Raw genomic sequence first — 26,946 nt, forward strand, 5'->3', positions numbered from 1 at the left:
ACATTCGAGCGAAGCTTTCGCGACCGGCTTCAACGAGCGTATTAAAATACATTGAATGGGAACGAAGTCATTGAGGCTCGTTCCGGGACGGAGGAACTGCGGATTTTCGCGAGTGGCCCTTGTTTACGAGAGAAACCCGTCGATCGAGGCTCGATTCAACCGCGACTCCCTCGTTTATCGGCTGCGGGAAAAAAAATTCTGCTGCTACAAAATCTCAATTTTCCGCAGAGAAGAAAATATAAAACGTGAGAAATATTGCTGCGACGAAATTGTGCTACGCGTTTCTTACGAAAGAGGCGATGCTAGTTTTTCTATGGCTGATCGAATGTAGGAGGAATTCTCGGTGGGAACGCATGATCGATCGAAATTTCGGTAAGACCACCTGTCTTCTCGAGACCCGAACGAAATTTTCTTATGGGATGGAACACGAGAGGAGCAGGGGGGGATCGCTCGGCACCAAGGATTTGAAGGACCGCCGTGGAAACACAGATTCCATTCCGTCATGGAAAAAGTCGACGAACGAACAAGCCGTGTCAGACATGCGCGACACGTCCCGCGATAGTCCGGCGATTTATTATTCCGACCCTTGTTACCATCAGTTCCCTCGAACGAGACGTAATCTTGAGGAGCTTCCGGTAAGGAGTTCTCGAGGGTCCACTCGGAACTCCGGCACGTAGCCATTTTTGTTCAACGAGACTCTTTCGCGCGAGCGTTACCCGTTCGGTAATGCTGCGGAAACGTTGAACGACTCGACGCAATTATCCAAGAACCAGTTACGTGTCGCGGAGTTTATTATGAAAATGAGAAACGCTCGTTCGACGGGTCTCAATCTTGCCACGCGAGGAAACGACCCCGGAATATATTATCCGCGGTGGTTTCAAGAACTGTCCACGGTCGGATCGAATGAGCTCCGACTATCTGGAATATTTATGGGGCACCGTCCGCCCTTCGGAGACCAGGATTCAATGGGAAAACTGAGATCGATTTGAAGAGGCCATTGTCGGCCGGGAATACGATCGTCCAGGGAATAGCTCCTGGCACTGCTCGGACGATCTTCAAATTAAATTCCAAAACCCCTACGGTCGGCACGATGGAGTTACTTTCGCGATATTGTTATCGAACGTGAAACACCTTCGACCGTTCATTGTCCGCACCTATGCGATACCTCGATGAAATCGAAACAAGCAAAGAATCGATTTAGAGAGAGAGCGGAGTTTGCTTTGTCAAGGTTAGTCAACTTTATCGCGTTTCACCGGTTACCTATTGTTTAATGCTAGAGACTACGAGATCTTCGGTCTGCCGTGTTTGTCTAGGTGGAATTTCATTTACCGCAGTTCCCTCGTCCGTCGAGTTACAGAGTTTTTCTCCTCGTCCGATCAGTCCTCGTTTTAGAAGGGAACGACTCGTTCTACTTCTCCGACAAGTGCGTTCGTTCCGCTTCTCTTTTCACAGCTTGATAAATAATATTCTACACGACCGATTAATTGGCAAATTAAACCGCCTGTGAGAACACACTCGCGTCGTCGATACTCGCAGCGGCATTTCAGCGAACAGCTAATGTTCCACCCTCGGCGAGATACTAACGCGTGCTTTTTGCCCGACTCGACGCAAACGTCCTCCACTGGCTTGAACAATGCCGATTGTTTGTAAATCCAGCTTTAGTCGTTTCTTGCTTCGTTCGAGCCGCTTTCTCTCCGTAATTATCGCGGAAAATTAATCACATCGGAGCCGTTAACAACGTTTCACGTACCAGCGCCGCTCTCCTTTGCCGTGCGATATCGATTCGCAAACTATCGGCGAGCGAAGAAGGTGAAAAGCGATCGTCCCCCAGCCAATAAACCGTTACCGAGGGGGAAGCGATTTTAATCCACGGTCAAGGGACCCGAGCAAGTTCCAGGGGCTGCGCTTTCTGATTCGATTACCATTCCTATGTTACTAATTCAATTACAACTCCGATTTGTTCCTACGATCTTCTTGGAAGGAACGTTTCCTCTCGCGTCAAAGGAACGCGAGTCCGCGAGCGTTCCGGCTGAATGAGAAATCAATGTTCGCGTAATTCCGTTTATCAATGGGTAATATCCTTCGCAAAGTCCTGCGCGAGGTAGCTCTAGTGCGTAGATAGGAGATTCGTTATAGGTGACTCTCAGCGTCCGTCACTTTGGGAATAATTAAATCGATGCCCGAGAGTTAAGTTTCGCGATACACATGTACACTTTAAAACGTTGCGTTTTCGCATCGAAATTTTCCTGTCGCGAGAAACAAGTGCGCGAAAGATCTTCGAATCGTTTCATCGTGTTTGCAAATTTTTCAATTTTCTTTCGAATCCTTTAATAATTGAATCTGGCTTTTCTACCGCAAACATTCGAAGAACTGCGTCGTCCAACGCTGACGTGCCACGACTTGAACCATCTGTTCCTAAGGGGGGTGGACTCGCTTTATATTTATGGGAAGGGGTAAAGTACAAATGCTGCGGTAGATAGGGCAACGTGTACGACGCCATCCTGCACCAGAACGGAATAATAAATGTTATTCCATCGCGTTCTCTCCCGTGACTCGCCGGTATACCTCGTCCCCCTGGCTTCCCAAATTTATGCCATCGTATATTTCGTTAACAATGATGCGCTGGCAATTGTGACACCGAAATTAATGCTTGAAGCAGCCTTGGATACAATCTTTGTTACGTTACACAGATATCCAGTTGATGCTGGCTCGTATCGGTGCTCGATTATGTATTTGGCTGTACTACTTTTCTGTCTATTGGTTGCGCTGTTTCTCGTGCCATTTATCAGAAGTTGAACAATTATAGAAAATTCTCTACTTCAGAATTGACTATAATATTCTACAAATATAATTACACAATATTGCTCAATCAAATACACAGCTTATTTTGGGTTTTCGACCGAGCAAAGGTTGACCCATATCACTGACTAATTAATATATTGTGTTCTACTACTTTCAACACGGTAAATTCTCATCGAACGATTTACTAGCAATTTAAACGAGCAATAACGTAATTTACTTTTCTAAAGCTCGTCGAATACGCGATCATTTTTGCATTCCACCAAATCGATTAATGTTACACGCTAAAAAGTTGCGGATTCTTGGACTGTATGTTATTCCGTCCTTTATATTCCCATTGAATTTTTCGTTTTCCTACCGAGATATCGGGAACATTGGTGCAATTGATTCGGCCGTGTACAGCGGGGCAATGGATACCGACGGACGTCAGTCGGTCCGCATTCATTTCACGCGGAACAGGCGAAAGCGCGGAAGAAAGCCGCTACAATAACGCTGAACGCGGCCATGCGCTTGCCTATGCGTCGAAAAGAGCAGCGGAGCTGCCCGTGAACGAGCCCCGATGGAAATTCTATTTCGCAGCGATCGTTAGCGGAACTCCGCCTCCTGTTATAAGGCGGGAAAATAAGAGAAAAGCGGACCCGCCGGGGAAAAAAATGGTGACACGCGTTATTACGGAACACGGAAGAAGGCGAAGTCGTACAAAGGAGGAACGAGAACAAAGTCTCGTTTTAATTATTGTAATTCCAGCCATCGTGTCGACAGAGAAATTCTAAAACTTTCGCACGAACGATCAAATAATAATCTGCGTAATTCCAAGACAATTCAGATCGTCTTACGATTCGAAAAGGGCGGCGCGTGCTCTGGAATGTCGTCTAAACGAAGAGTCCGCAGGCGGCTCGAAACGACCGAGCAACGAGTCGCTATACGGGCAATACGATTCTCACGGTCTCCCTTGCTCCGGAAAATAAAACACCAGAAAACTCATTAAGAGAATCGTGGCGAGTTTCGAGGGAAAAGCCGGGAAGGGCACCGCGATCGCCGAGCACGCAGAATTACAACAACGTACCGCGGAAACGGTCTCCTGGAAAAACGCAGGAACAAGGGCAACGGCAAATTGCGAACACGGACGCGAGCACACAAGGCGGGGGAGACGAAGGCCGGCGCCGAAAAACCCTCGAAAAACGGAATTTAGAAACTTTTCCCGAGATCCTCGTGCGCGGGGAAAATGGAGTTTCTAAACGGGAAAATAAAACTAGAATTGAATACAGTCTCTCTCTCTCTCTCTCTCGTCCAGTGATCCACGGATGAGGAGGGGAGGGTAGAGGTGGAGAAAGAGCAAGGATGGTAGCAGAGGAAAATGGGCGAAGCGGGCGCAGCAAAAATCGCTGCCAAATTTCACGGGCGAATTCGAGGCCGGAGTGCTGGACTGTGAAATACAGCGGGACAATCGTCGGTGCGCGCGATGTGTGGAATTTACCAACAGACGAGCGACAAAAAGGGGAGGAAAGTTAACGAACGAGCGGAGGATTAATGTGGCAGGGGTCCAGAGGAGTTTAGGAAAAATTATTGGCGTAATCCGCTACGGGACCTAAGTGAAATCGTCGGGACGTAAACGGTGTGTCGTCGTTTCGAATCGGCGGATATTAAAGGTCAAACGAATAGCCCCCCTGCCGCTCTCGGCAGAGTGTGTCGCCAGAGGGAAAAAGGTGTGCGCGATAGGGAGAGAGAGAGAGAGAGCGAGCAAGCGAGCGAGCTGGCGGGAGGCGGGAGAGACCGTTTGACTATTTATACTGGGCAGACGGGTCACGTGGACCGCGTTTAATCAACGTGTCCAATTGGTTTCTTCGACGGCGCAGCACGGCGCGACCACAATCCTGTCCATCGATCCCTAAATCAAACCGGTTTGTTTCGCTGTTATTTGCAAGCGGCGGTCCGCGGCTATCGAGAAGGGGTGGTGTTGCAGAAGGCAGGGCGCAGGGCGCAGGGCGCAGAGAGGAAGGCGAGGGTTACGGGGGAGCCATCGGAGGGCGACGGAGCGGCAACAGAAATCGGGATGACTTATGGCCGACGCCCGGCGTCGGAATAGGAAAGAAAACACGGGCGGAAGTTCCGGAGGAAGCGCAAAACTTCTCTCGCCGTTCTTCGTAACAAATAAGATAAACAGAGAGAAAAAATGAGGGGCTACGCAGTTTGAAGCATAAAACATGCCCCGCGCGAGATCCCCTTTTCCTTCTGCCCCCGCAGCCGGGATTGCCGGGGTAATGTTCCGTTTAGAATTACTGCGCTTCGAGTTTAATATTCATGAGCGAGGCGCTCTCAGAAAAAGGTTATTGCGCCCCGTATCAAGGAATTAAACGATGCTTTATTCTTCCTATTAATTCGTTCTCTGATTAACGCCTTCGGAGTCCCGCAGGAACTTCCCGGGCGCTGCTTTCATCGTCTTTCCGTGCTCGACCAGTCGACCATTTAATGGTTTTTGAAACATTTATTGCTTAGAAGCGCTTCTCCCACGCAACGATTCAATAATTAAAAAGCTTATTAATATGGTTCCTGTAAATCATGATCTCAAGGAAATTTGCATAGAAAATTTAATTTTGCAATCGGGGTTCCAGCGTGTGCTCCCCGCCTACTGTCCGACCGGAAGCTCCGCCGAGTTCGTTTCCTGCGATCACGCGACGAAACTGCCTCCAATATTTACCATAATGGCCTGTAAAACATTCGGCAGGCCAGTGAAATATTTAACGTCCGCCGGAATCGCGTTTTCCCCGGCCCAACTCCATTCCGCTTTCCTATTCTCTCTAGAGACTCCGCTGATCGAGGAGCGAGCCCGAACAACTCGGCCTTCGTTACGTATCGCGAGACTTCCTTTCGTCTGGAATTCAAAAAATGTTGCTTTCTTGCTTGCGATAACTAGCTTCGCGTGCAGCCTAGATATTTCTTAAAAATCTACGATTCGAGGAGAACAATGAAATGCGTTCTTCAAACATTTAGAAATAATCTGTTTCAGGTATTTTTGTCCACTCTCCATAGTCTACGAAATAACACCTATAAGCGAGATCTCGAATAAAGGATAAAAATCGGATTTAGAGTAACCTTCGCAGTGTATTATATATTCTCGTTTCAACAGAGTAGCCCGCGCGATAAAATAGATCCCGTGGAATGTTAAACATTCGAGCGGGATTTTTCCGTGAAAATGGGATTTTCGAATGAAAATGCGCCGTTCGGATCTGGTTTAAGCATCGACGTCAGGAAAGCTAGGATTGCTGACTGTATCAGATGAGACGATAATAAAGTGCACATGAACGAGCTTTTGTGCAGGGAAACGCGACCATTCGTGCCCGCGATATTTCATGCTAGCTACACGGGGGGATAAAATGCGGCCCGTGAACTCGAGTCGCATGGACGTTCCCAACGATATACACAATGCCTGTTTATCGTTTCCGGGGTTCGATACGTTTCACGTCCTTGTTCGATCGTACGCAATTCATCCTCGTGTTTCATTCAAACGCCTCGCGACGGACTTTCGATCACGCTTCGCGTGACGTTCTCGCTGAAAAACCGGATAAAGCGCCGCCTAACACACAGACGCCGGCAAATCGCCTTTTCTACTTGCACATGTAAATGGTGTTACGATTTCGCGACGGTTACGCTAATCCGTTCCATCTTCCGAATTTTAGTAGGATCCGCCAAACGAAAGGGTAACCGAGTCGAAAACGTAATCGAGTAAATCAGTCAATTGCGCTGTTTGCATTTGCAACCCCAGCATTTGCCCGACTACAGGCTGATCTATACCACTAGTCGGTATATTCTGTTACACAATTTTCACATTACACGTTCCACCGATAATTTACACGTACAAAGGCGATATTTTCTACGGCCCCTATTTTCTACCAAGATATTATTGATTCCTATCGACGTTCCATCGAGACCTCTAACGTTTAACCATGGACACGAACAGCGGGTCTACGATGTCGTATCCTTCTTATGAAATACCTTGGTCGCTTTGTCCAAAACGTCCTCGCTTTAATTTGCATTCCGCATCGAAGACTGGCTTTAATAAAAACACTGGCGAACCCGTCGATAAAACACAACTGCCTCCCCCGTCGTTCTCCCGCCGTTCCTCCGCCGCTGTCTCCGCTCGCCGCGGCAGCGGAAATTCCGCTCGGGCGTGCATACTGCTCGCAGCACGGCGTCGACGGTGTCTCGCGTCGCGGACTCTTCGGGGAGCAAACGAACTGTATAATCTGAGACTCGGCCGAGACTTCGAACGTCTCGTTACGTGGCGCTTTTAGAGAGACGCTGCACGTCTCGCGAAAATTCGCTGCGATATTCGGGACGACAACTCCCAGCCCTTTACACGACGTCCGTTGTTATTTAATCGGTCATCTACCAGTAGCGAGGTACCCTTCCAAGGCAAAAGCTGTTTTCAAGATGGGTGTTGGCTTGGCCGATATTATATTGGACATACTACTGATTTTGTGATCAATTTAGTAACACTCGGAGGCTGGCAATCTATTGAGCTATACTACTAGCTTCGTTGCAATCTCGAGTCGTTGCATTTTTTGAAAAATCTAGTTGATTTGTCAGACGCGAAGGCAATTGTCTCTGCCAATTAAACCACCCGAGTCGGGCAGTCGTCGGCCTGCAAGCGAAGCTTCATGAAAGGCCTATTCGAGATCTCCGAGGAGCATCGCAGAGTCACGTCCGCGTAAAACGAAGATTGTCAATTTTTTGTTTAATTCTATGGAGGGCGGCTCGCCGGTATCCCGGCTAAGATGATCAACAAAAGCGTCTGGCGCGATGGGCGCACGGTCAAATGGAAGAGATTCCGGCGGCGCGCCGTAAAAAGAGAGCTTAGAAGCTTCGCCGGCCAGTTTACGGCAGATCGAGGGAAGGAAGGCGAAAGAGAATGGTAAGCTTCTTGTGGCTGCTGCGAACAGAGTGTGAGTCAAAGCCACGCTTGAAATGCCAGTCCCGAAAGCTACGCCTTTTACGGCCAATGCTTTTCCACCTCGTGTCGCTCCATCCGACTCTCTACCACTCTTCCCCGCTCTTTCTCTATCTTTCTCCCACCTCGTCGCTCTCCTCGTCGATTTTACTGTAATGCGTTCGCAAAAAGAGTTTGCATTTCTACCGGAATGAATCGCGCTCGTCGAAACGGTGAAACTGGGAACTGTTCTGCAACGAGCAGTAGATCGAGACCGCGACGGTCAGACAAAGGAGTAGGTCGATGGGGAAACTTCTTTGATCGAAAGACAAGTGAAAGAAATTATAAATATAGTACCGTCGAGTGAATGGATTCTTTATACTCTGAAATGAATAAGATCCAAAGGGAGAAAGAAGGAGGCGAGTAGAATCTAATCAATATTCATTGGGTGCAGTAATTAATTGGGTGTCTGTTTAAAATAAATATTATGGAAATGTTCAATAGCAATCTCGACTTTTGTGGTCAATTTCTTAAACATCTTAAAAATCCTAAAGGCTCTGAATTTTCGTATAAGTACAGACGGTACGTTGTATCATATTCGAATATCGAAACAATGTATTCAGCCGCAGTATCCATAATTACCATTGGTTACTTGTTCTGAAAGGTCCCAGCGTGGCCGGAGAAGCCAGAGGTGAGGGGACGGCGGGAGCGCGTAGATGCGCCGCATAAATATTTGCCCGGCGAAGTGGAGTAAGTCGGTTTCTATTCAGACGAGAGTAGCGCGAGTAAACGTCCAGCCAGGAGATAAGCGGCACGAGCGACCGAGCGGCCGAGCGGATTCGCGAGCGGTCAGACGGAACCTATCCGTTTCGGCGAAAGAGGCCGGCTATCTTTGAGCATTTCGCGAGCGCTCCTCGCGATATTCCATCGGCGCCGTTTGCCAAATTCTTTGAGGAGATAAAAATGCCCGGGCTCCCACGGCTCGTATAATCTCCGACGCGGGAACAACAAAGGGGATCTCGCCGGCCTCCGAACGCAAAGGCGCGGCGGGTTCAAGGTAAAGGAGAAACATTTCCGCGCGAACGGAGTTTCTCTGTTTCCGCGTTCTCAAACGGATCGCGGCGCGGCCCGGAGCGGCACGGAGCGGGGCAAGGCGGGGCGGGGCGGGGCAAGGCGGAGCGGACCGACGCGTATCGCGCCCGTCTCGTCGCCGAAATGTTTTATGCATTAAAACACGGGAAATGGAACGTGGAAAGAACCACGGCTGGGAAATCGCGTCGCTTTGAGACCGTGCCCCCTCTCTATCTCTCTCTCTCACCCTCTCCTCGTTCGTACCCCATTTTTTCCTCGTTCGACCACCACCTTGCGCGATCGTCGCCGCGGAAATTTTGCCGGCTTCGTTTTTGCGTCCCGACCAGCGTGATTAACGATCCTCCCGTCGATTGATACGCTATTGCAGCCCCGCTCGTCGACGTGTTATTTGTCGTTTATCAATATCCATTACTGTTCCGAATGGTTATTGGATGTTGCAACGGAAAATTGATGACGTCCCGGACAACGAACACGCGGGGCTACCCTGCTATGCTGAAAAATGCATTGCCAAGGTGCTCCGCATCGGAAGCGGTCGCGTGCATATTCGAGCAGGAAGCTTTGCCGATTTTTTAGAGTCCTCTGGCTCCCTCCATGGCTCCCTGTCGTCCCGGAAAGAAAGCCTGGACGGTAAAACAGCCCCTTGAGGTTCGTCGTAAAAAGGCGCGGACGGCTGGAGGTGTTCGAGCGATCCCGTTCTCAAGGGGAGAGCGGAATTTCTTCGGCTCAAGTTTCGCCGGAGTCTCGGCAACCGCGGTCGTCCCGGTGTCGTGTTTCGTTGTTTCCACGCGGAGCAGCGGAGAACAGGGCCGAGCGGATCTGGGCCGGGGAAATGGATACGCCTAGGAATTAGCGCGACTCGGAACGGGTTAATGGCTGTTCCAACTGTATTCGACACTCTGCCGGCCAGCTTTTTCCGAGGACAGAGAGCGAGAGAGCCGCCTTTCATTCTCCAGAGCCGCTCGACCGCGTGCTACTCCCACGTCCACGTCAATTATTTCTTCCTCGGGCAGGAATCTGTTTTTTCCCGACGGGATTTCGGCTGTCTCCTATCTCCTGTCCCTCTGCGATACCATCCAGCAATTTGCTGTTCCGTTTATAGCTCGACGACGCGGAGCCTGCACGCATCAAACGCTAACGTTACACAAAAATTGCAGAAGTACGTTTCACTGCCGCTTTGGATCTCCTAAAAAAGGTTCACATTTTTTGGCGTTCATCATCGAGCAAGAAATTCAGGAGCTGTTAACATCTGATCCATTAAATCCTAGTCTGAGAGGAGGAAAAATTGGCAGAGTCTCGAACGTTTTCCTCGGCTGTCCGATCAATCGTAGTCCCGTTCTACTGGAACTCCGCGAAGTGTCTCGAGAAAGAATCTCCATCGAGGCCGGAAAGCAGCACTCCGGCCGTTATTATTAATAAAACGTTCGGCCTGAAAGCGACGAGGCAGGCGCCGGATCGGTAATCGGCGAACCTTGCCGTGAAACAAGATGTTCGAGCCACTTGCCAGGCCGTCCCGTCGCCCGTTAAAAACACCGAGGCCGTTATCGATCGACGATAGCCGCCTTTCATCCCATCGACGTTTCGCAAAAACCACTTTCATGACGCTTCCGTCCGAGGCAATAATGTTCGGCCGGCGCGCCGCGTCCAGGCCCGGGTCCAGCCCCGGATCAAACTTCGAATACCGCTCCGAGAGCCGGTGAGGACATTTCGTAGTCGATTTCCTCGGGGAGTTTCACATTTTACGCCCTAAAAGTGCCGTCGCGGCGGCGACTTCGCGGCATCGGGAAATTTCAATTTTTCAAGAATTTCCGGCCCGGCGAGCCACCGCTCGCCGCGGGACAGCCGCGGCGACTGTTTAACTTGGAAACCGGTTTTCCAAACTGTATCGCTTTGTTTCCGCGCGCATTCGGAATTGCTTCGAGAAAAACAGAGGACGTCGTCGGGGCGCTCGGACCGGGGAGTTTGTTCGCCGCCGAATGCGACCCTCTTTCCACGGAATGATCGCGCACGATTCTTCCATGCGATATGAGGAAACCTGTACGATACCCCGGTGGTATGGATACGTTAGGAGCCGGACGTGCAGGCATAATACGTTTCGAACGCGTTTCTATGGAGGTACGAATAATATGCCGTTTGGAAATATGGGAAATTTCTTCTATCTCGAAATAAAATTTTATTCTTCTGTTATCAAAGTATAGAAACGAAAGCAAATAGAAGGAATAGAAGAAAGAAAAATTGTCTAGACTTATTAGGGAAAATATTAAGAACAAATAAGTGGTAGTCAACGCAGGTTCAAAGGAATCGTAGTGCAAGGGGTTAATCGGAAGCGTCGACCATGTAGCTCGAGGGACATTTATAGGGTTAAACAAGTCGCACAACGAGACAGTTAATTATTAGAGGAACAAGGAACGTCTACGTTCAATGGGGTTAGTAGCGTAGGTACATATTGGGCGAAACATGTTTGCCAACTACGGTAGAGAATATTAGAAGAACAAGCAATTCGCGTATTAATTCGTGCCAGTAGCGTAGATACACGTTAGGTCGGACATGCTCGCGAATTGCATCGGAGAATGTTGGAAGAACACGTAACGCCTGTTATCGAGTCATGCGAGTAGAATCGGCTATTTAATTACTGAGAGAACGGTGAAGGTCCGGAACAGTTAACGCGAGTGGTGTAAACCGATATCGGGTGAGCCGCGTCGATGAAATAAATCCCGAACTCTATCAAAGGGTCTGGGATACGCGCGTATGTTTAAGGTCACGATTCGACAGCCTCGATCCTCCGCGAATCGATGCCTCCCTCAGAGGAAAAAAACATTTCCCTCGGCTTCCGCCGATTGTTCGAAACGAAGCGCGTAGACAGCAGCGTTTCACGGATGAAAACCCGGAACGAGAGCAGGACGGGAAGACCGCGAACGGCTGGGAGCGATGCGGGCTCAAAGCGAAACGAGAGCAATGACTGGGAAAAAATGTCGCGTAACCTGGCGTTTCTATAACGAGGCAATTAGAGCAGCAGACATTGCGCCGAATGGAAAAAAAAGAGCAGGAATATTCGTGAAACTGTTTTTGACAAGCCTCTCGTGAAAAGGGTTTACTCTGCTTCCTTCCGGAGGTCGGCCGTGCGCGCGCCGCGCCGGGTCGGTACATTTTTCAATTCGCAGGGCGATAGGCGCGACTTGATTATTCCGCGGGTTAATTAATGACCGGTTGGGCCGTGATTTAGCTGGCCGTTCATTAAAATTCAGATAAACGAGCAGCCGGCCCGCGGGGAAAAATCGGCCGTGCCGCGATGCGATGCGTCTTCATCGTCGCTTGTTCCCAGCCTCGGCCCCGATGGAACTCGCTCTCATTTTTCACGTCTGATCTTTCCGCGGCATCCCCGGACAGACACACCGGTTCGAGCAGACCGTCACAGGAATCGTACCCAGTTATCCGTCACTCGATTCGCTGGTCAGAGAGGAGAGAGAGAGAGAGAGAGACGGCGCGCAGCCTCTTCTTTGTGCAGCTGGCGCCTGTCATCTTTTTTCGCGGCTTCGCTCCGCTCCGCTCGCCGGCGACTGTCTTTCCCCTCCGCGCGAAACGAGAAATTACTTTCATGCCGGAGTAGAATTTCATCCGCCAGCCGGCGACGACTGTACTTGAAATTTTAAATGGCTTTGTCCCGCGGATCTCTGCGGACTATTCGGGAGCAATCCGACTATCCGCGTGGAACGAACGAACCTGCGACAATCGCGGTCCCGTTCACGCTTTCCCCTCCATCTGCGCCTCGTCGTTCGCGCGGCGAAACGAGGCAGACGGGGACGGCTTTGAAGCGTCAAAGGAACGGTCTTGTCGCGGTCTTACTGGTAATTATACTATAATAAGCGAGTGTCTTATTGCGGCATATCGATTTCAAAGTGCGATGGTTTCTTTGCTGAATCGAAACGGAGGAACTGTGCTAACGAACCGTCGTAGAATTCCGCTCTGTACCTGCTAGAAAAATTGGGACGATTTTGTCAGTAGTGGAGGTGGGATATTGATCGGACATTATACATGGAGTATATTACTACTGTACACGTGTAGTATGTTTCGTAAAATAAATATATGTCCGACTATTTGCGTACTGATACCACTGAAAATATTTGCCCACGTTTCCAATGAGTGAACAGCGAAGCTCGAAATGTTAAAATATGTCTAGAAATGTTTCTAGGGAGCGCCGTCGCGCTGGAAATCCTGCGACAACAAGCGACACGCCCGTATTCCGTGGAATCACGTACATTTCATCATTCGATCCTCGACTGGCTTATTTACAATTCCCACCCCCCGCTCGGTCCTCGGCCCGCAGCCTTTCTCGTGCTGGAAGACGTTGTTCGGATGCGTGTCGCAGCGTGCCGAGGATTTCCTGTCGAGGCTGCACGCGCTTTAACTAGCAAATGGGAATCCTTGCTGCTCCACAATGCAGCCACTTCGCGCACGTCGATGCATCCGCCGTTTCAACGGCACTCGACGGCTCGAAAATGGGCTGGAGAGAGAGAGAGCGGAAGAGGGAGAGAGATAGAGATAGAGAGAGGGCGTAAAGCTCGGATGACATTTCGCAGCTCGGCAATTTTAATTTCGATGGAAACGTTGTATCCTGAATCCTCGTCGTTTTATAGAGCTCTCGTATTTCGGTTTCGAATGTCGGCGAGATTAAATATTTTCCGTACTTGCTCCTTTCAGCAATTTTTCTAGCCATGGTATCGTGCTTAAGAATAGAAGAATCGCGGAGAAGTTGAAAAGCTTTGACAGAGATCGGAGTTTGAATCGGTGGCAGGCAGTATTAATAATATTATTTGAGTGAAATTGGTCGTACGCCAGTAAGCAACAGAATACAGGGAACGGTGGCCGATCCATGTATCTGCTTTGCAACTATCGACAACCTGTTCCTGCCGTCTGCCAGTGTCAATCATTAGCTGCTGTATAGCTATCTGTCCATTTATCGGTTAATTCTAGGTCAATCGAGGCCTTCTCGGTTTTAATGGCTCCTTAAGGCGAATGCCGACCGACCGCAAGTACGTAAGAAAAGAATCTCCAAGTCGTTCGGAATAAACGAATCGTCTTACGGTTAATAAGTCGAGTACCTATCGTTCCTTCGAGATAAATTAAGACTGAAGATATCTTACAAAACGAGGCTGAGAAGCCAGGAAAAATTAAATTGCATAAATCATACAGATTTAAAGCTGCCGATGAACGCGATTGTACACGCGTGCAGCAGAACGTTTCAACGTGTTTTAATGTCAAAAAAATTCACCCGTACCATTTAAAGGCCAATCTATGATTAGACACGTGAAACGAGCCACGTTATAGTCGGACAGGTAGGGCAAGTTAGTTTACAATCGGAGAAGCAGTGCGGGTCGAGCGATAACTGGACAAGTAGAACGAGCACGTTTCCAGCCAACTCAATTTATATCCAGAACAGATCAGTCCGCGATACAGCCATTAACGAAGGGAAAAAATATAGGACGCGAACGCGACAAGTAGCGCGGGTCGGTCATTGATCCGACAAGTGGCACAGATCAGTAACCAGCTCGTCGCGGAGCACGAACATGTAACTTTCTTGGAACACGTGACAAAGCCAGTAGCCGAAACCAATCTGCGGTCGGACAGGCCTCCGGAAACGCTATTAAGCATGAAATATCGATCTCGCCGAACGTAAATCGAGATTCGCTCGAGCCCCCCTCTAGTACCTCTATTTCATTTCCACGGTAAATACTGCGGGAGGAGGCCTCTGGAAAGGCTCGGCCCCGGACGGAAGCCCAATTTCTCCGACTATTACACCTATTTTTCGTTATTTTCGACTCCTGTTACCTGCGGCCGACGTAATAAAATGGAAATGCACCGGTGAACTCTCCCACAATCGACGTCCTTAAAATTCGACGAATCCTCTTACCCCTCTCGTCGAGGCGGGGTCGCATGAATTCGATTCTACGTCGATGTCACAGGCATTTCAATTTCAAAGTCCGTATTAGAGGGAGCTACCCCTGCCCCCCACCTCCTCCTCCTCCCCATCCCCCCTACCCTTGGAGCCGCGCCGATCTCCGCCTATCTATAAAACCCACTCTTCCCCTTTCTACGTCGGATAAAACTCTGGTTGTCCCCCCCCCCCCCCCCCTCCCACCCCCCCCTTCCCCCCCCCCCCCTCTCTCTCCTGGCGTACGTTTCCCACCCCCGTCTTTCCCCGCGAGCACACGCCTTGCCGATCGAAACACTCGTTTGCATATCCGCGACGCTGATCGACGTCCTTCGCGATCGCGTTTCCGCTTCACGCCTATCGCTTCCCCCGCTTTGTGTTGACAGGATTGAAAACAACCAGGAAACGCTCCGTTTCCTATAGCCCGTTCGGATCCACGCGAAAAGCAAACCGAGCGAACTTACGGCCCGAAGATACTACCCGAATATTCCTGGGAATTTTACCTGCCGATCCGAGGAACAAGTTTTACGTGCTTAGACTGCTGTAACAATCCTGAAGGGAGGACGATTTCTCGGTCTGAATGGTAAAAGAACCGCGCATTCTTCAAGGCCCTTTTAACCCCCTGTACTATAACAACGAGTCAGACTTGTGATAAAGACTCCATAGAAGATTTATTAAATATGCATATTATTCATTTCTTCTAAATCGTAATCACAATTGAATACTTCTGTTATCAAAGTCTAGAAACAGAAGTTAAACTAAGGCGATACAAAAGACATAAATAAGCTGGTCCTATTAAAGACAGTATTAAGGGAAAATAAGTACTAATTAATGCAGCGTGAAAGAAGTCGTAGTACAAGGGGTTAAATAAGGTGGCGTATTGGAATCATCAAATGACTGCGAGTAAGGTAAAAAGTTTCTTCAGCTATTTGCGGTTGTGTGAGCCTTCCAGTATGCGGTAAGCGCATTGCGGTTTACAGTGTCTCGAAAAATAAATGAAACGAATTAGCTGCGGCATACGGGAAAAAATGCGACGCGTCGCGATGCCCGGATTTCGCAAAGTGTTCTTACTGCGTAGGCGCGTACCGATGCGCTTATACAACACAGGAACAGGAACAATACGACGAACCTCCGCGCAGTACAAGAAGAAACGAGCCCAACCACCGGAGAATTTATCTGGTCGCATTTCACCGCGGAACACTCCAAGAACCGCGCAATTGCCCTCGTCCGAAAATAAATTCCTCGGCAGGTGTTGCCATTCTCCTAATTGTTGCGGGTCTGGTTCCGCGGATGGCGTTCTCGATTCCGACCAACAACTTTCGCCCGTAATATAAACCTAGTCCGCGGCTGCAATCTCTTACGTAGTCTTTTAATTGCTTCGGGTGGCGACGATGTCCGTGATTCTCTTCGCGCTGTAATAAATTTTGCTCCGGCCAAGCCGAACATATTTCGAAGTTATTCAATCCGTTCTAACAGATGTCGTGGAATTATTTATAGAACGACGCGTTCGAGATCGGTTGGTTTTAAGTGGCAATAGACGACCGAGTGGTACTAGGATAAATTTTCAGCGATAGAAATCCGTGAATGGTGAAAGACCAAAGGATTGCCTCTCGCGATACACGCGGCTGCCTTTTGAGCATGGCTTCGCCTAAAAACCCTCGTGGAAACTCCACCGATATTAGAAGTGTCATTAGCGTGGGACTACGAACAAGCATTTGGTCGTTGAATTCGCCGAAACAGAAACCATATTTCTTGCCCTCGAAGGTATTCGCGTTAAAGCCTCGCAATGACTTCGCGCGTTCTCGGTACACAGAATTTCCATTAGGACGGTCTCTCGTGGATACCAGGGTTACGACCGGGCGCGATAACACCTTCTCCCGGCGAACCCCTTTCGCGCGGGGTGTCCTTAATGCGTTCGTTAGCGCCAGATAAAAAATCCTTCCGTCGAGTTGGCAACGACTATCGACGAAATTTGCTGAAACTCGGCGTCGCCGGCGTCGACTTAACCGCGCGCGACGAATTCGATCGTTACCGGGGCTAAAGGCCGACGATAATGACGATAGTAAACCGGCCTCGTCGATGTTCTCGGCGATGCAGCCTGCCAGATAGCAACAGGATGCGCGCGAGTCGTAAAAATGATCCGGGTAATGTGTTTTCGTCACGTGCCCGCCGACATTATGGCCTCTACACGCTACCGAATTTCTCTCCTAAAGTGGAGATAATGCGAGCGTTCAGCCGTGATCCTGTTACAGACTCCCAAACTTAATACCGAGCACAGTATTAAGGACGGAAGAACACCCGTGCCGCTCCATAAAAGCGGCTGCTGTGTACCGACTGAAAATATTCAAACGTCTTTATCGGGAATTTCGCGTCACACTTGCCGAGAATCACTCTCGATTTTACTTCCAGAGAGAATGGCAACGGGACCGTTCTGGCATCGTACAATGGTACATTGCGGGAACATGAGTCGAATTGGAAAGCAAATAGCAATTTTCGTACAAACAAGTCAAAATATTCCGAAACACAGGTAAAGAAAGACACGTGTAGAAGAAGTAGAATTAGTCTGTGATTATTGCCACAGGAAACCAGTACACCATAGAAACAACTGGTAAGAACAATTTGTAGTTGCACAAGCAATCATGCTATGCTAATTGGATGAATGAAACCAATCTCGAAAACGGTGTAGACCAGCAGGCTAGTCAAGTAGAATAAGTCGACAATTGATCGGGCTAGAAAAATCAGCAGGTTAAACGCGATTGTCGAATCGAAGAGTAATCAGACGAGACAATGAGAGCAGAACGGGGCCGAGGAGCCTCCGATCGAATCTATGAAGTTTCGCTTGCATAAACGACCGGCCTCATCCCTTGATCAATAGGACGCGAATGAAGTAATCTCGGTGAATGGCTGGCAGCGATTCACGCGGAATCGTCTCGGAAGGCGCATCCGTGAAAATCGGGGGCCGCCGATATGCATTCGCAATTTCTGGTGCCGACCCGCCTCCCGAGCATCTGAAAAGCACTTTAGACAGTAGGAGCGGCGCCGTCGAGGAAGATAAGGAGCCGCGATAGGCGGTTGCCTCGCTCCGAGGTCTCGATACTCGTATCTCGAAATCCGGTCGGATCTCTAAGTACACGGAAAAGTCGAGAATCGGCCCCGGAGTTGGTATTTTCGGCGCGCCGCGATGGAAATCGAAGCAATCCGGCCTGCGAAAAGAGGAACGTCGATCGCGAGCCCTCGACTTTGTTATTCGGCCGCCCAACCTGGGACTACAACCGTTACGCCGGTCGATCCCTTTGGCGCCGATGCTGGTCGTACCTCCGCTCCGAAAATTGCTACGCTTCGGCCTGTTAATCCTCGCAACAGGCCGCGTCGATGGATCTCGTCCGGAACGGTTTCGCTGAGAAATGAACCGACACGGGACCCGGATTGTTTGCACGATCCACTGCCGGCGCAATATTGATTAGCTCCTGGAACATTATCCGCCGGTGGACGGCAACGAATTTTCGTGCACGTCTCCGCCGAACCGTCCGTCCCATCGATCTTGCGGAAAAATCGAAACGAGCCTCGTTTTAATCCGATCGCATTTTCACCGGCCGCTTCCGCTCGCACCGTGGCTGCTAGCGCGTTTGCGACCGGTCGCGAGATCCTTCGCGAGCCCGAACGGCGCTTGCTTTTAACCAGCAACGTTCATCCTCGCTCGATCGCAGCTGGCACTTTCCTCCACTCGCCCAAACTCTTTATTACTCGTTCGATCGGCAGCAACGGTTCCACTTGTGTCGGACCAATCAACGGTACACACCATTTCGAGCGACGCAAACCGCTAGCCCGTAAAATCAGCGGGCCGCGGCACACGTCCGACGAATAAACAACCTACTCTACTTGTCAACCGAATCGGTGATCAACGCTACTTGTCCGACAAGTTGCGCCGTTATCAGCCCGACTAGGGAATCCCTGGCACCGCTACAGACTTGTTTACACATTCAAATGGAATGGAGTTGATGCCGTTGGTCTGACCAAAACCGACGTGTTCTACTTATTCGGAGCGAGATATGCCGTGTATGACCACCGAGCGACCCACTTTTCCGTCGCCGATCGGGGTCAAACTACACTCGCGTCCGAGTAGAATCCGGTGTGCCGTTCTACTCGGCGTCAAACACCGAAACATAGTTTCGGTTATGTATAAATCAAATAGCTGCGAGCACTCGGGAACTGGCCGACCCATTTCCGGCCGCGTTCCATCGTATTATTTTCGCCTGTTATTATTCCATTCAGGCCGAACTCCGTTCATCCTCTCCGAACGGAACTCGACCGTTAAGCAGCTTAAATTCCGCGAAGCCGGATGCCGGGCAACTTCGCCGGATCGCTCCGTGCCTCGCCCAACGTAATCGTCGGCTTTAAACCGGCTGCGAGAAGTCTTTGACGCGAAGAAAGCCGGTTCCTCCCGAACTGCTAGTCTCCTCGAGACTATGAAAACGTCGGAACCATGCGCAGACCGGTGTCTACACGCGCTCGAAAAATTGTTTGGATACATGCACCGCGGAACTTTCGAGCTTATTTCGCAGGATGTAATTCGTTCGATCGAATCGGATATTGGACTCGTGAATCGCGGCCGAGCTTTTTAAAATCGATGCAAATTGTGCGATCGCGCCTCCGCCCTCGCGCGCCCCAAACCGAATTACTATTCGCGTGTTCGACGAGATTGAATATTCAGATTGGACCGGCTACGAGTGGCAGAAAGTATTTCACGAACGTTTCTACTGGCTGCGGCGGACGCGACGAGACGCGACGAGACGCGACCGACGCTGCCGCCGTCGCCGACGTCCCGTCCCGACACGGTCCCCTCGTTATTTGTATTTATCGCGATTAAGAGCACTTCAAACACGCCGAGAACTCCGTTAGAATGTTTCCCCGGGCCGAAACTCGCCGGCGAGTTCGCGGAAACTTTGCCGGGGAAGCCGAAAGAAAACTTTCCGGGCCGCGGAATAATTAAAGAGGAGGCGTAAGAACGGCCGAAGATGGAAAAACTTTTCGGCTGAATCGAAAGTAGCTCCGACCGCGGAAACCGTTTAATCATGCGTACCGGCCGATGTTCAACAATTTCGAGTCGTCCCGGGCCGTTACCCTGTTTGCCGAGCAAGCCTTATTAAATTTCTATCCGACTCGAGTCCGGTTCTTTGTTAATTGGGCGGCTCGCGTGTTCGACGGGGACGCGGGCATAAACGAAAAGAGGCGGACGATCGACGCGTACGCGCTCCTGTTAAATTTTCATCTATTTATAACTGGAACTAACGAGTGAAATTTAAGCAACGTTCGTGCTACAGAAACATCGTTATGCCGTGTCCGATTCGTTAAAATAATTAAAGGAAGAATCGCGTTTAATTGGTACGGCATACAATATTTCCTGTCGCAATCGCGATCGAACCAGCGGCACGAGTCGATATATAATAATTTTCAACGAGATACGGGCACCCTGCAGCGAACTAAGTAGTACAGATCGATATCTACATTAACGAGCGGTAAAGATAAATTACCCCGCAGACAGTTCATGCAGAACAATAGATAGGCTGACAGTGATTCAAGTCAGTCTATAGTTTGGCAAGTACTTAAGGTCAGCATTTGCAGCGGCATGCGAGATTAATAGGAGTAATACGGATCCGAGGCTTAAGTTACTTAGGAACAGTTTCCACCGAGATGCTGTTCCGAAAGTAGCGCGCGCGAGTTTCTGGTCAAACAACGATAGCATTCGGATAGCGCGACGAGATTAAGCGGACGTAAATACCGCAGAAAATACAGCCGCTGTAGCAAAAGTCGGGCGGACAACCTAATATAAAACTTGGGAAGCACAATGCCGTGTTCCTTGATCGAATATTCATGGAAATGGACGTCGATAATTCCTGTCGACCGGCGAATAAAACTGTCCCCGAATATGGTTGGAATGTAAAGATAAACCGTCGTCGGTCGGACCGCTCCGAGCCGGGATATTTATCAAAACACAGATGATTTGTTAATGGCTGGCCAGCGAAAAGGAAATGGCAACAGTAAAATTGGAGGGAACGGGCTCGTTGGACGAATAAACGCGACGCGGAAAAAAAAATAAATAGACGGTGGGCGCAGATAGGGGCGAGCAGCACGCGTTCGCCGTTTCGATAAATTGCGCCCGGCCATTATTTAAACCGCCGTCGAACTAACCCGAATTAACCCGCATTTCTGACCGGCGCTGCTCGACGCGGCGCCGCTAAATTCGCGAATTTTTGCACGGCCGGCAACTAATTTATTTATCCGGATCGATAAACCAGCCGGCCGGCTTTAAACGGAGAGGAAAAACGCGAACGAGCGCGGGGGGAAAAAAAAAGTCAGCGGGGAATCGAACGGAACTGCGTCTCGAGCAACGCGGTTGATTCGGGTTTCGGAAGGCGTGTAGATTGGAGGCTTTATCTCGATCTCGCGATATGCACTGGCGCGGCTATTTTTGCGGAAACATTCGATATTAATGAGCGTCTCTCGTGTCGAGCGGTGATTTAGATGTTGATCGTCGAGCATGAAGGACTTCGCTGCGCGTATGATTATTTGCGCGAGTGCGCGGACCGCGTCCGCAACGCGACTCACCGGAGGCCACGGCCTGGACATTTAGCAGCGAATGTAACGATTCCTCGCATCAACAATGCATTTCGCGCGAGTCATTATTCTTTCTCCGTCCGGTGATTTTCATCTTGGTGTGTTTCATCGTCCGCTGCCAGCGGACCCGAACGGAACAAGATCGCCGAGCGCGAGACAGCGCGAATCCCACACTTAACGGGGCGTATTTGCTTTGCATTATTGCGCGCGCTCGCGCTCACGCTCCCGCCACCCTCGCGAATCATATAAACACGTGTTTGCGTAAACTTGATTGATTCCCGCCCCCTTGCCGACCCGCGTTAAACAGCATACGAGGGCAAACACGGGTTCACAAAGAAACTCGAGAGCAGCGTTTGTTCAGTGACAATAATAAATTAACGAGAATGCTTTCTGAACGGTTCTTCGCTACTGTTTCACTTTAAAGTTCGTTTCCATTTCGCTAATATCGAAATAGATCTGCGGACTTGGTCACTTTTTCATGGAAATCCTGTTCTACTCTCCTACTATTGTAGCCTATACCATATTCTGTAGTACTAGGCAAATATGTAACTACGCGAATTTAATTCCACGCTTCTGACTATAAGGATTTTAGACTACTTGTATGCAACATTATTTTAATGACCGCGTACGTAGCTCGCGAAACTGTGAGACAAATGTGAGAAAGTCGGATTGTTTCTTGCACATTAGCACGCTCTAATCGAACTCATAAACGAAAGAGAGGCGGAAAGGCGGTTGCGTGCGCCGCAACCGGTCACCGCCGACCCTCTCGCGGAAATCAGAGAATAACGAAGACAAATGCTAGCCGGGTAATAAAGTAGGGTCAGGCACATATGATTAAGGTAGGTCGGCTTTTTTCACGGAAAAGCTGTGCACGAATAATAATTGCAGGGCATTATCGAATATTAAACCTCGCGTTGCGTTCGTATAAATTTTTCACTCCAATACAAAGTGCAAGTCACTTTTCTTCGTAAAACTTCTTGGAGGCGACCAAGGTACCCTAAAATCCGTGCGGACACATTTCTGGTCGTTCCCGAGCGCTCGCAAGTACAAAAGCGAAATTCGACATCAAACTACCAGATTTTAGGACAAGCATCAACCGTTTTTCGCTCTTTTCGTAAAGAATATCTGTACATATGCATATACGTGTATATATTGCTGGGACTTGAGCCTCTTTTTTAACGCTCTATTCAGTAGGACAAGTAGCGCAGATCGATATTTTAGACGAGCAGTGCCGTCGCTCTTGTGCCGGCGAACAGCGAGACCGGACAGTGTTTCGTGGACAAGTAGCGCGGGCCATTTTGGTGGCGCGCCATTAGGTGGAGCAGATGATTATTCAGTCCGAGAAATGGTATTGATCAGTATCTAGACAGGCAAGTAATGTAGGTTAGCGTTCGGTCATAATGAGAGAGTAATGAAGACAAATGAATGCCGCGGAATCACGGCATAAAAGGGCTCCGAAATTAAGCGATGCAGCACCGGAGTCGATTTCGATGTAAATTCGAGCCGCGCCCCGCCATTGTCTCTCCGGAGATCGACTCTTGGAGCTCGGGGCTCGGGGCTCGGGGCTCGGGGCTCGAGGTGCCTCGGAGATCGGATGTCGGAGATCGGATGTCGGAGATCGGAGGTCGGAGATCGGAGGTCGGAGATCGGAGATCCGGCTTGCGGCGGACCCTCGGCGTCGATTAAGAAGTTCATCGGCGCGATTGAGAATCGCCGCGCCGGCTGGGCTCATTGATATTCGATCAGAAGGGCCGGAAAACGGGCTCTGAGCGCCGGCAAAGTGCCCACCGCCGTGATCAGAACTCTCAATATTTTCTCGGGAAACATGGAGATTGATATTGACCGTGTTTCTCCGGCCGGCTAGGCTCGCGGATAAGTCGGCCAGCACATTTTCTCCGAGATTTTATCGGGGCTTCTGCATCGGTATCCTTTAGATTCGGCTTTCAATTTTTAGGCAGGCCATGGGCGAAGCCGTGGAAATATTTAACTGTACACGGACCTCTTCGCGATGCATTGCTGTTACACATTTAACAGAGATGAAATAGGGCTGGAACATTTTCAGATGCATATATTTATAGCAGGGTTCGAAACTGCTGACGTTCTTAATTGATTGCAACAAGACCCATAATTTCAATTTAGAAGTAGAATAGGTCAGAGTTTGGCCAGGCAAGCATTAAAAATCTATATCAAATCGTACAGCTGTTACAGAATGATACGAATCTGGTTTTCTATAATAGCGTGACGAGTTGAATATACTAGGCGCTGAAAAGATAAGAAACGTGGGTCAGTTTTTCTGGAGCAAGCGGTAAAGGTTTAACGTCCAAGTTAACGAATGGAGACGATCAATAATTGGTTAGACTAGCGAGAGAAACCGGTGCCTGTCCGGGCTAATGAAATGAACCTATTAAATATGGAGCTCGATTTGTCAGAATGAATTTTCAATTAGTTGCGAATACGGTTCTAGAAACAGGAATTAATTAAAATTATATTGTTCGTAACATGAATGACAGGCTCGTGGAATGAAATATGAAACGAAGAAAAAGGTTGGAAACATTGTCGATGCTCGGGCTGCTATAATTTCGTGTAAAAACATGCTACGCCAACGAATCTGCCCTCGTTTCAAAGCTCGAAGCCTCAATTTTTGCAAGCCATTGTTCGGTTTTGGTCAAGAATTTTTTGCACGATGCAAAAACCTGAAATCCAACGAGACATTGTTTCGTAAAAATGCAGCAGACGGTATAACTTCATTATTTCACCTGCAATAACATGCGACAAATTTCTGGACAAAAATGAACGATGGATTGTTAAAGCCGAAGTTTCGAGCTTGAAAATCAGTCCAGTTACAATGTTGCACAATTTTTTCTTGCGAAACGGTGGCTGTTCAAATGTCGAAAATTTCTCGAAAATTCCGTTTCTCGGAAGTTCAGTTCGTTTCCAGAAGTTTACTTTCCGTTAGCCGTTTCAACTTTGCCCTTTTAACCTGCACCGCCGTTTCCACGTACGATACGAACTGTTCTCCGTTTGAGAGCGCAGCCGAAGATCCGCGGGGATGTAAATGCCAGTCAAGTTCGTTATCGTCGGCGGGCGCCTTAATATTTCGCGTACCCGGCTATCACATTTTTTCGACAAATGTTGCCGACATGAATATGCATTTAATGTATACGTAAACAACCGAGGCGAGAATATCGCGGGATTAAGTGGGAGCAAGGCGAGAATCCCGCGCCGCCGCGGGTCCAATATAAATTCAAATTTCACGGCTTCCATTGTTCCTCGAATCCGGCCGCGCCGAAGGCGGCCGATTCCCCAAGACTTTCGCTGTTTCAATTCGATGGGGACACAACGGGAATTGATTTTTCCGTTGAACCTTAATACTCTTGTCCCACTTCTGTTTCGTTTCCCCGTTATATCTGGTCCCGATACCGCTTTTCCTCTACAACTTCAATCCTTGTTATCCCTTCTCTAGCCTTTTTTTTTTTTACGCGAATCGAATTTCACGTATAAAGCGCGTCATTCGATAAAGGATGCCACGCTCGACGGTTAATACCGAACGCAAATGTTTTTCTCTGCAGAGACTCAAAGGAACTGAATTATCGATATTGACATGTACAGGTAGCACAATCGACTGACTTTATACCCTTCTCCGTACAATCGTTGCGAAATATTCACCGCTTCCATTAGCTCGCGCGACACGTCACGTCGGATTACCAACGGAGAAAGACAAATTGCTGTTCCACTTCGGTCAATATTTTATTTGCATCCTGTACATTTTTGAAAACATTTCCAACGAGGACGGATATAAAACTCTTACCGAGAATCGCGTGAAAATTTAATTATTACTGATAGATTCATTGTAAATTTGAAGTGGACTTTGACAATTCCACGAATTTAACGCATCGTTGTCTGGTTTCTTTTTTCAGAAATACGTCAGCGAGGGATCGATAGTGCGAGATTGCGTGCCGAAGTGCGTGGAAAAGGGTGAGTATTCGTTTAACGCTCGCAACCCCACCGACACCGCCCCTAAAATGGAAAAAAAAACCTACGCAATGATCTGTACGAATACAGAGGTTAAGATTTAATGATCCAATCGAAGCGATTCGTTCGAATTGAATGAGCGACGCGATGAGCAGCCCTTGGATAACCGTGTCAACTAACATTCACGATTCGGCCACGTATGGAAACGCTCGTTAATGCTCCCGGAGAAACGAATCAGCGACGATCTTGCGCCCGACGGCAATTAAACTTTCGAATGAAAATTGTTCTTTGAAACGATCCCAGGCGAGCGGAAATACTCGTCGCATCTGTCTCCCGCCGCTGAACAAAAACAATTTCGTTCTGTATTACCATCCGGCGCAATTACCGAATCGATTCGTTTACTCGCGAGATCGTATAATGGGATCCGCGTTATTGAATTTTCGGAACTGGCCGTCGCGAGCCCCGGCCAATTTTCTGCTTCGAATGATCCGCGAATCCGGGATCAAGAGGCTGACAAGAAAAGCGAAATTGGAAATCGGGATCGGCAAGAAATGGTTTCAAGAAACCAGCTGGGATTGAATCGCGCTTTAATTTCATTCGGATTCGTTGGACACGACGGCGAAATTGATAAAAATGTGTAATCTATAGGAAATAGACTGCGTTTTATCGCGACTGAATTTAAACTATTTATACTCCTTGTCTGACCATCGGCGGATTTATACTACTAAGTCGAAAGAAAATTTGAATCCCCTGTCATCGAAATCTGGGAATGAAAGTAAATCTCGTGGCATCAAGGAAATAATTAAGGACGAAATAGTCTTAATCAACGTAGCTCTGAGAGACGTAATAGTGCAAGGGATTAAGGAAGAACGAAAGAAGCGGGGGGAACGGCTCTAATTGGTCAGGTATCTTCTTTGAATGGCGCAACTCGTACGGTACTAGAGCGAGTCCTGTAGAGATGCGCGATAAAAAGCTACGGATTGAATCCTCCTCGAATTTCTTTGGAGCACGGCGAGGCTGACGCGATTTCCTGAAAGGCCGGATTCCTGAAGAATCGAAGACCTCCCCTCTTCAAAGACGTCGATCCGCCAGCCGCCGCCACTTTGAAATCCGAGTTGCACGCGCGGCTACGTCGAATCGCGTACGCGCGGTTTACCGCACCAACCGCGCTGGAATTGCTCCTCTTCGAACGGTGCCCACATCGCGTAGAAATTGGAGCAGTCCCATCCCCCCCCTCTCTCTCTCTCTCATCCTCTCCACGTCGAGTATGAAACGACTCGTGATTTTTCGCTCGGTACCTTTGACCCGGCCACAGAAACCGTATCTTCTCAATGAACTCGCCCCGAGATTCTCCTAGATCATTCCTCTGATGATCCGAAGGATTTTTGTCTCACGAGCAGAGTCACGCCGCGTTTTCAGCTCGACGTCGAAGACCCCGTGCCATTTAGAAGGTTGCAAATGACTTTACTATCAAACGAATTCTTTTTAATCGGGCTTAGATTCGCGAGGGATAAAGTCAGGATAAAGTCTTCCCAATTGCTGTTGTTTCGAATAATGGGAAGTGTTACTTGCCTGACTATACTAGAATTATACCACTACTACAATTATACTATAT

The 26,946-nt window shown here is 49.0% G+C and overlaps 1 protein-coding gene across 2 annotated transcripts in view; it reads left to right on the top strand.

Moving 5' to 3' along the window:
* LOC144478978 (U-scoloptoxin(05)-Sm1a) overlaps nt 1-26,946 on the top strand; it is a 115,895-nt gene that overhangs the window by 75,326 nt on the left and 13,623 nt on the right. For both annotated transcript variants that reach the window (XR_013495427.1, XM_078197402.1), the window contains exon 3: nt 25,277-25,334. Coding sequence is in view for 1 of the 2 variants with exons in the window: in XM_078197402.1 (XP_078053528.1) it covers nt 25,277-25,334 (58 nt within the window). In the remaining variant the exon portion in view is untranslated. The remainder of the gene's footprint in view (nt 1-25,276; nt 25,335-26,946) is intronic.

This window comes from Augochlora pura, chromosome 3 (genome assembly GCF_028453695.1).
Source record: "Augochlora pura isolate Apur16 chromosome 3, APUR_v2.2.1, whole genome shotgun sequence".
NCBI classification, from domain to species: Eukaryota; Metazoa; Arthropoda; class Insecta; order Hymenoptera; family Halictidae; genus Augochlora; species Augochlora pura.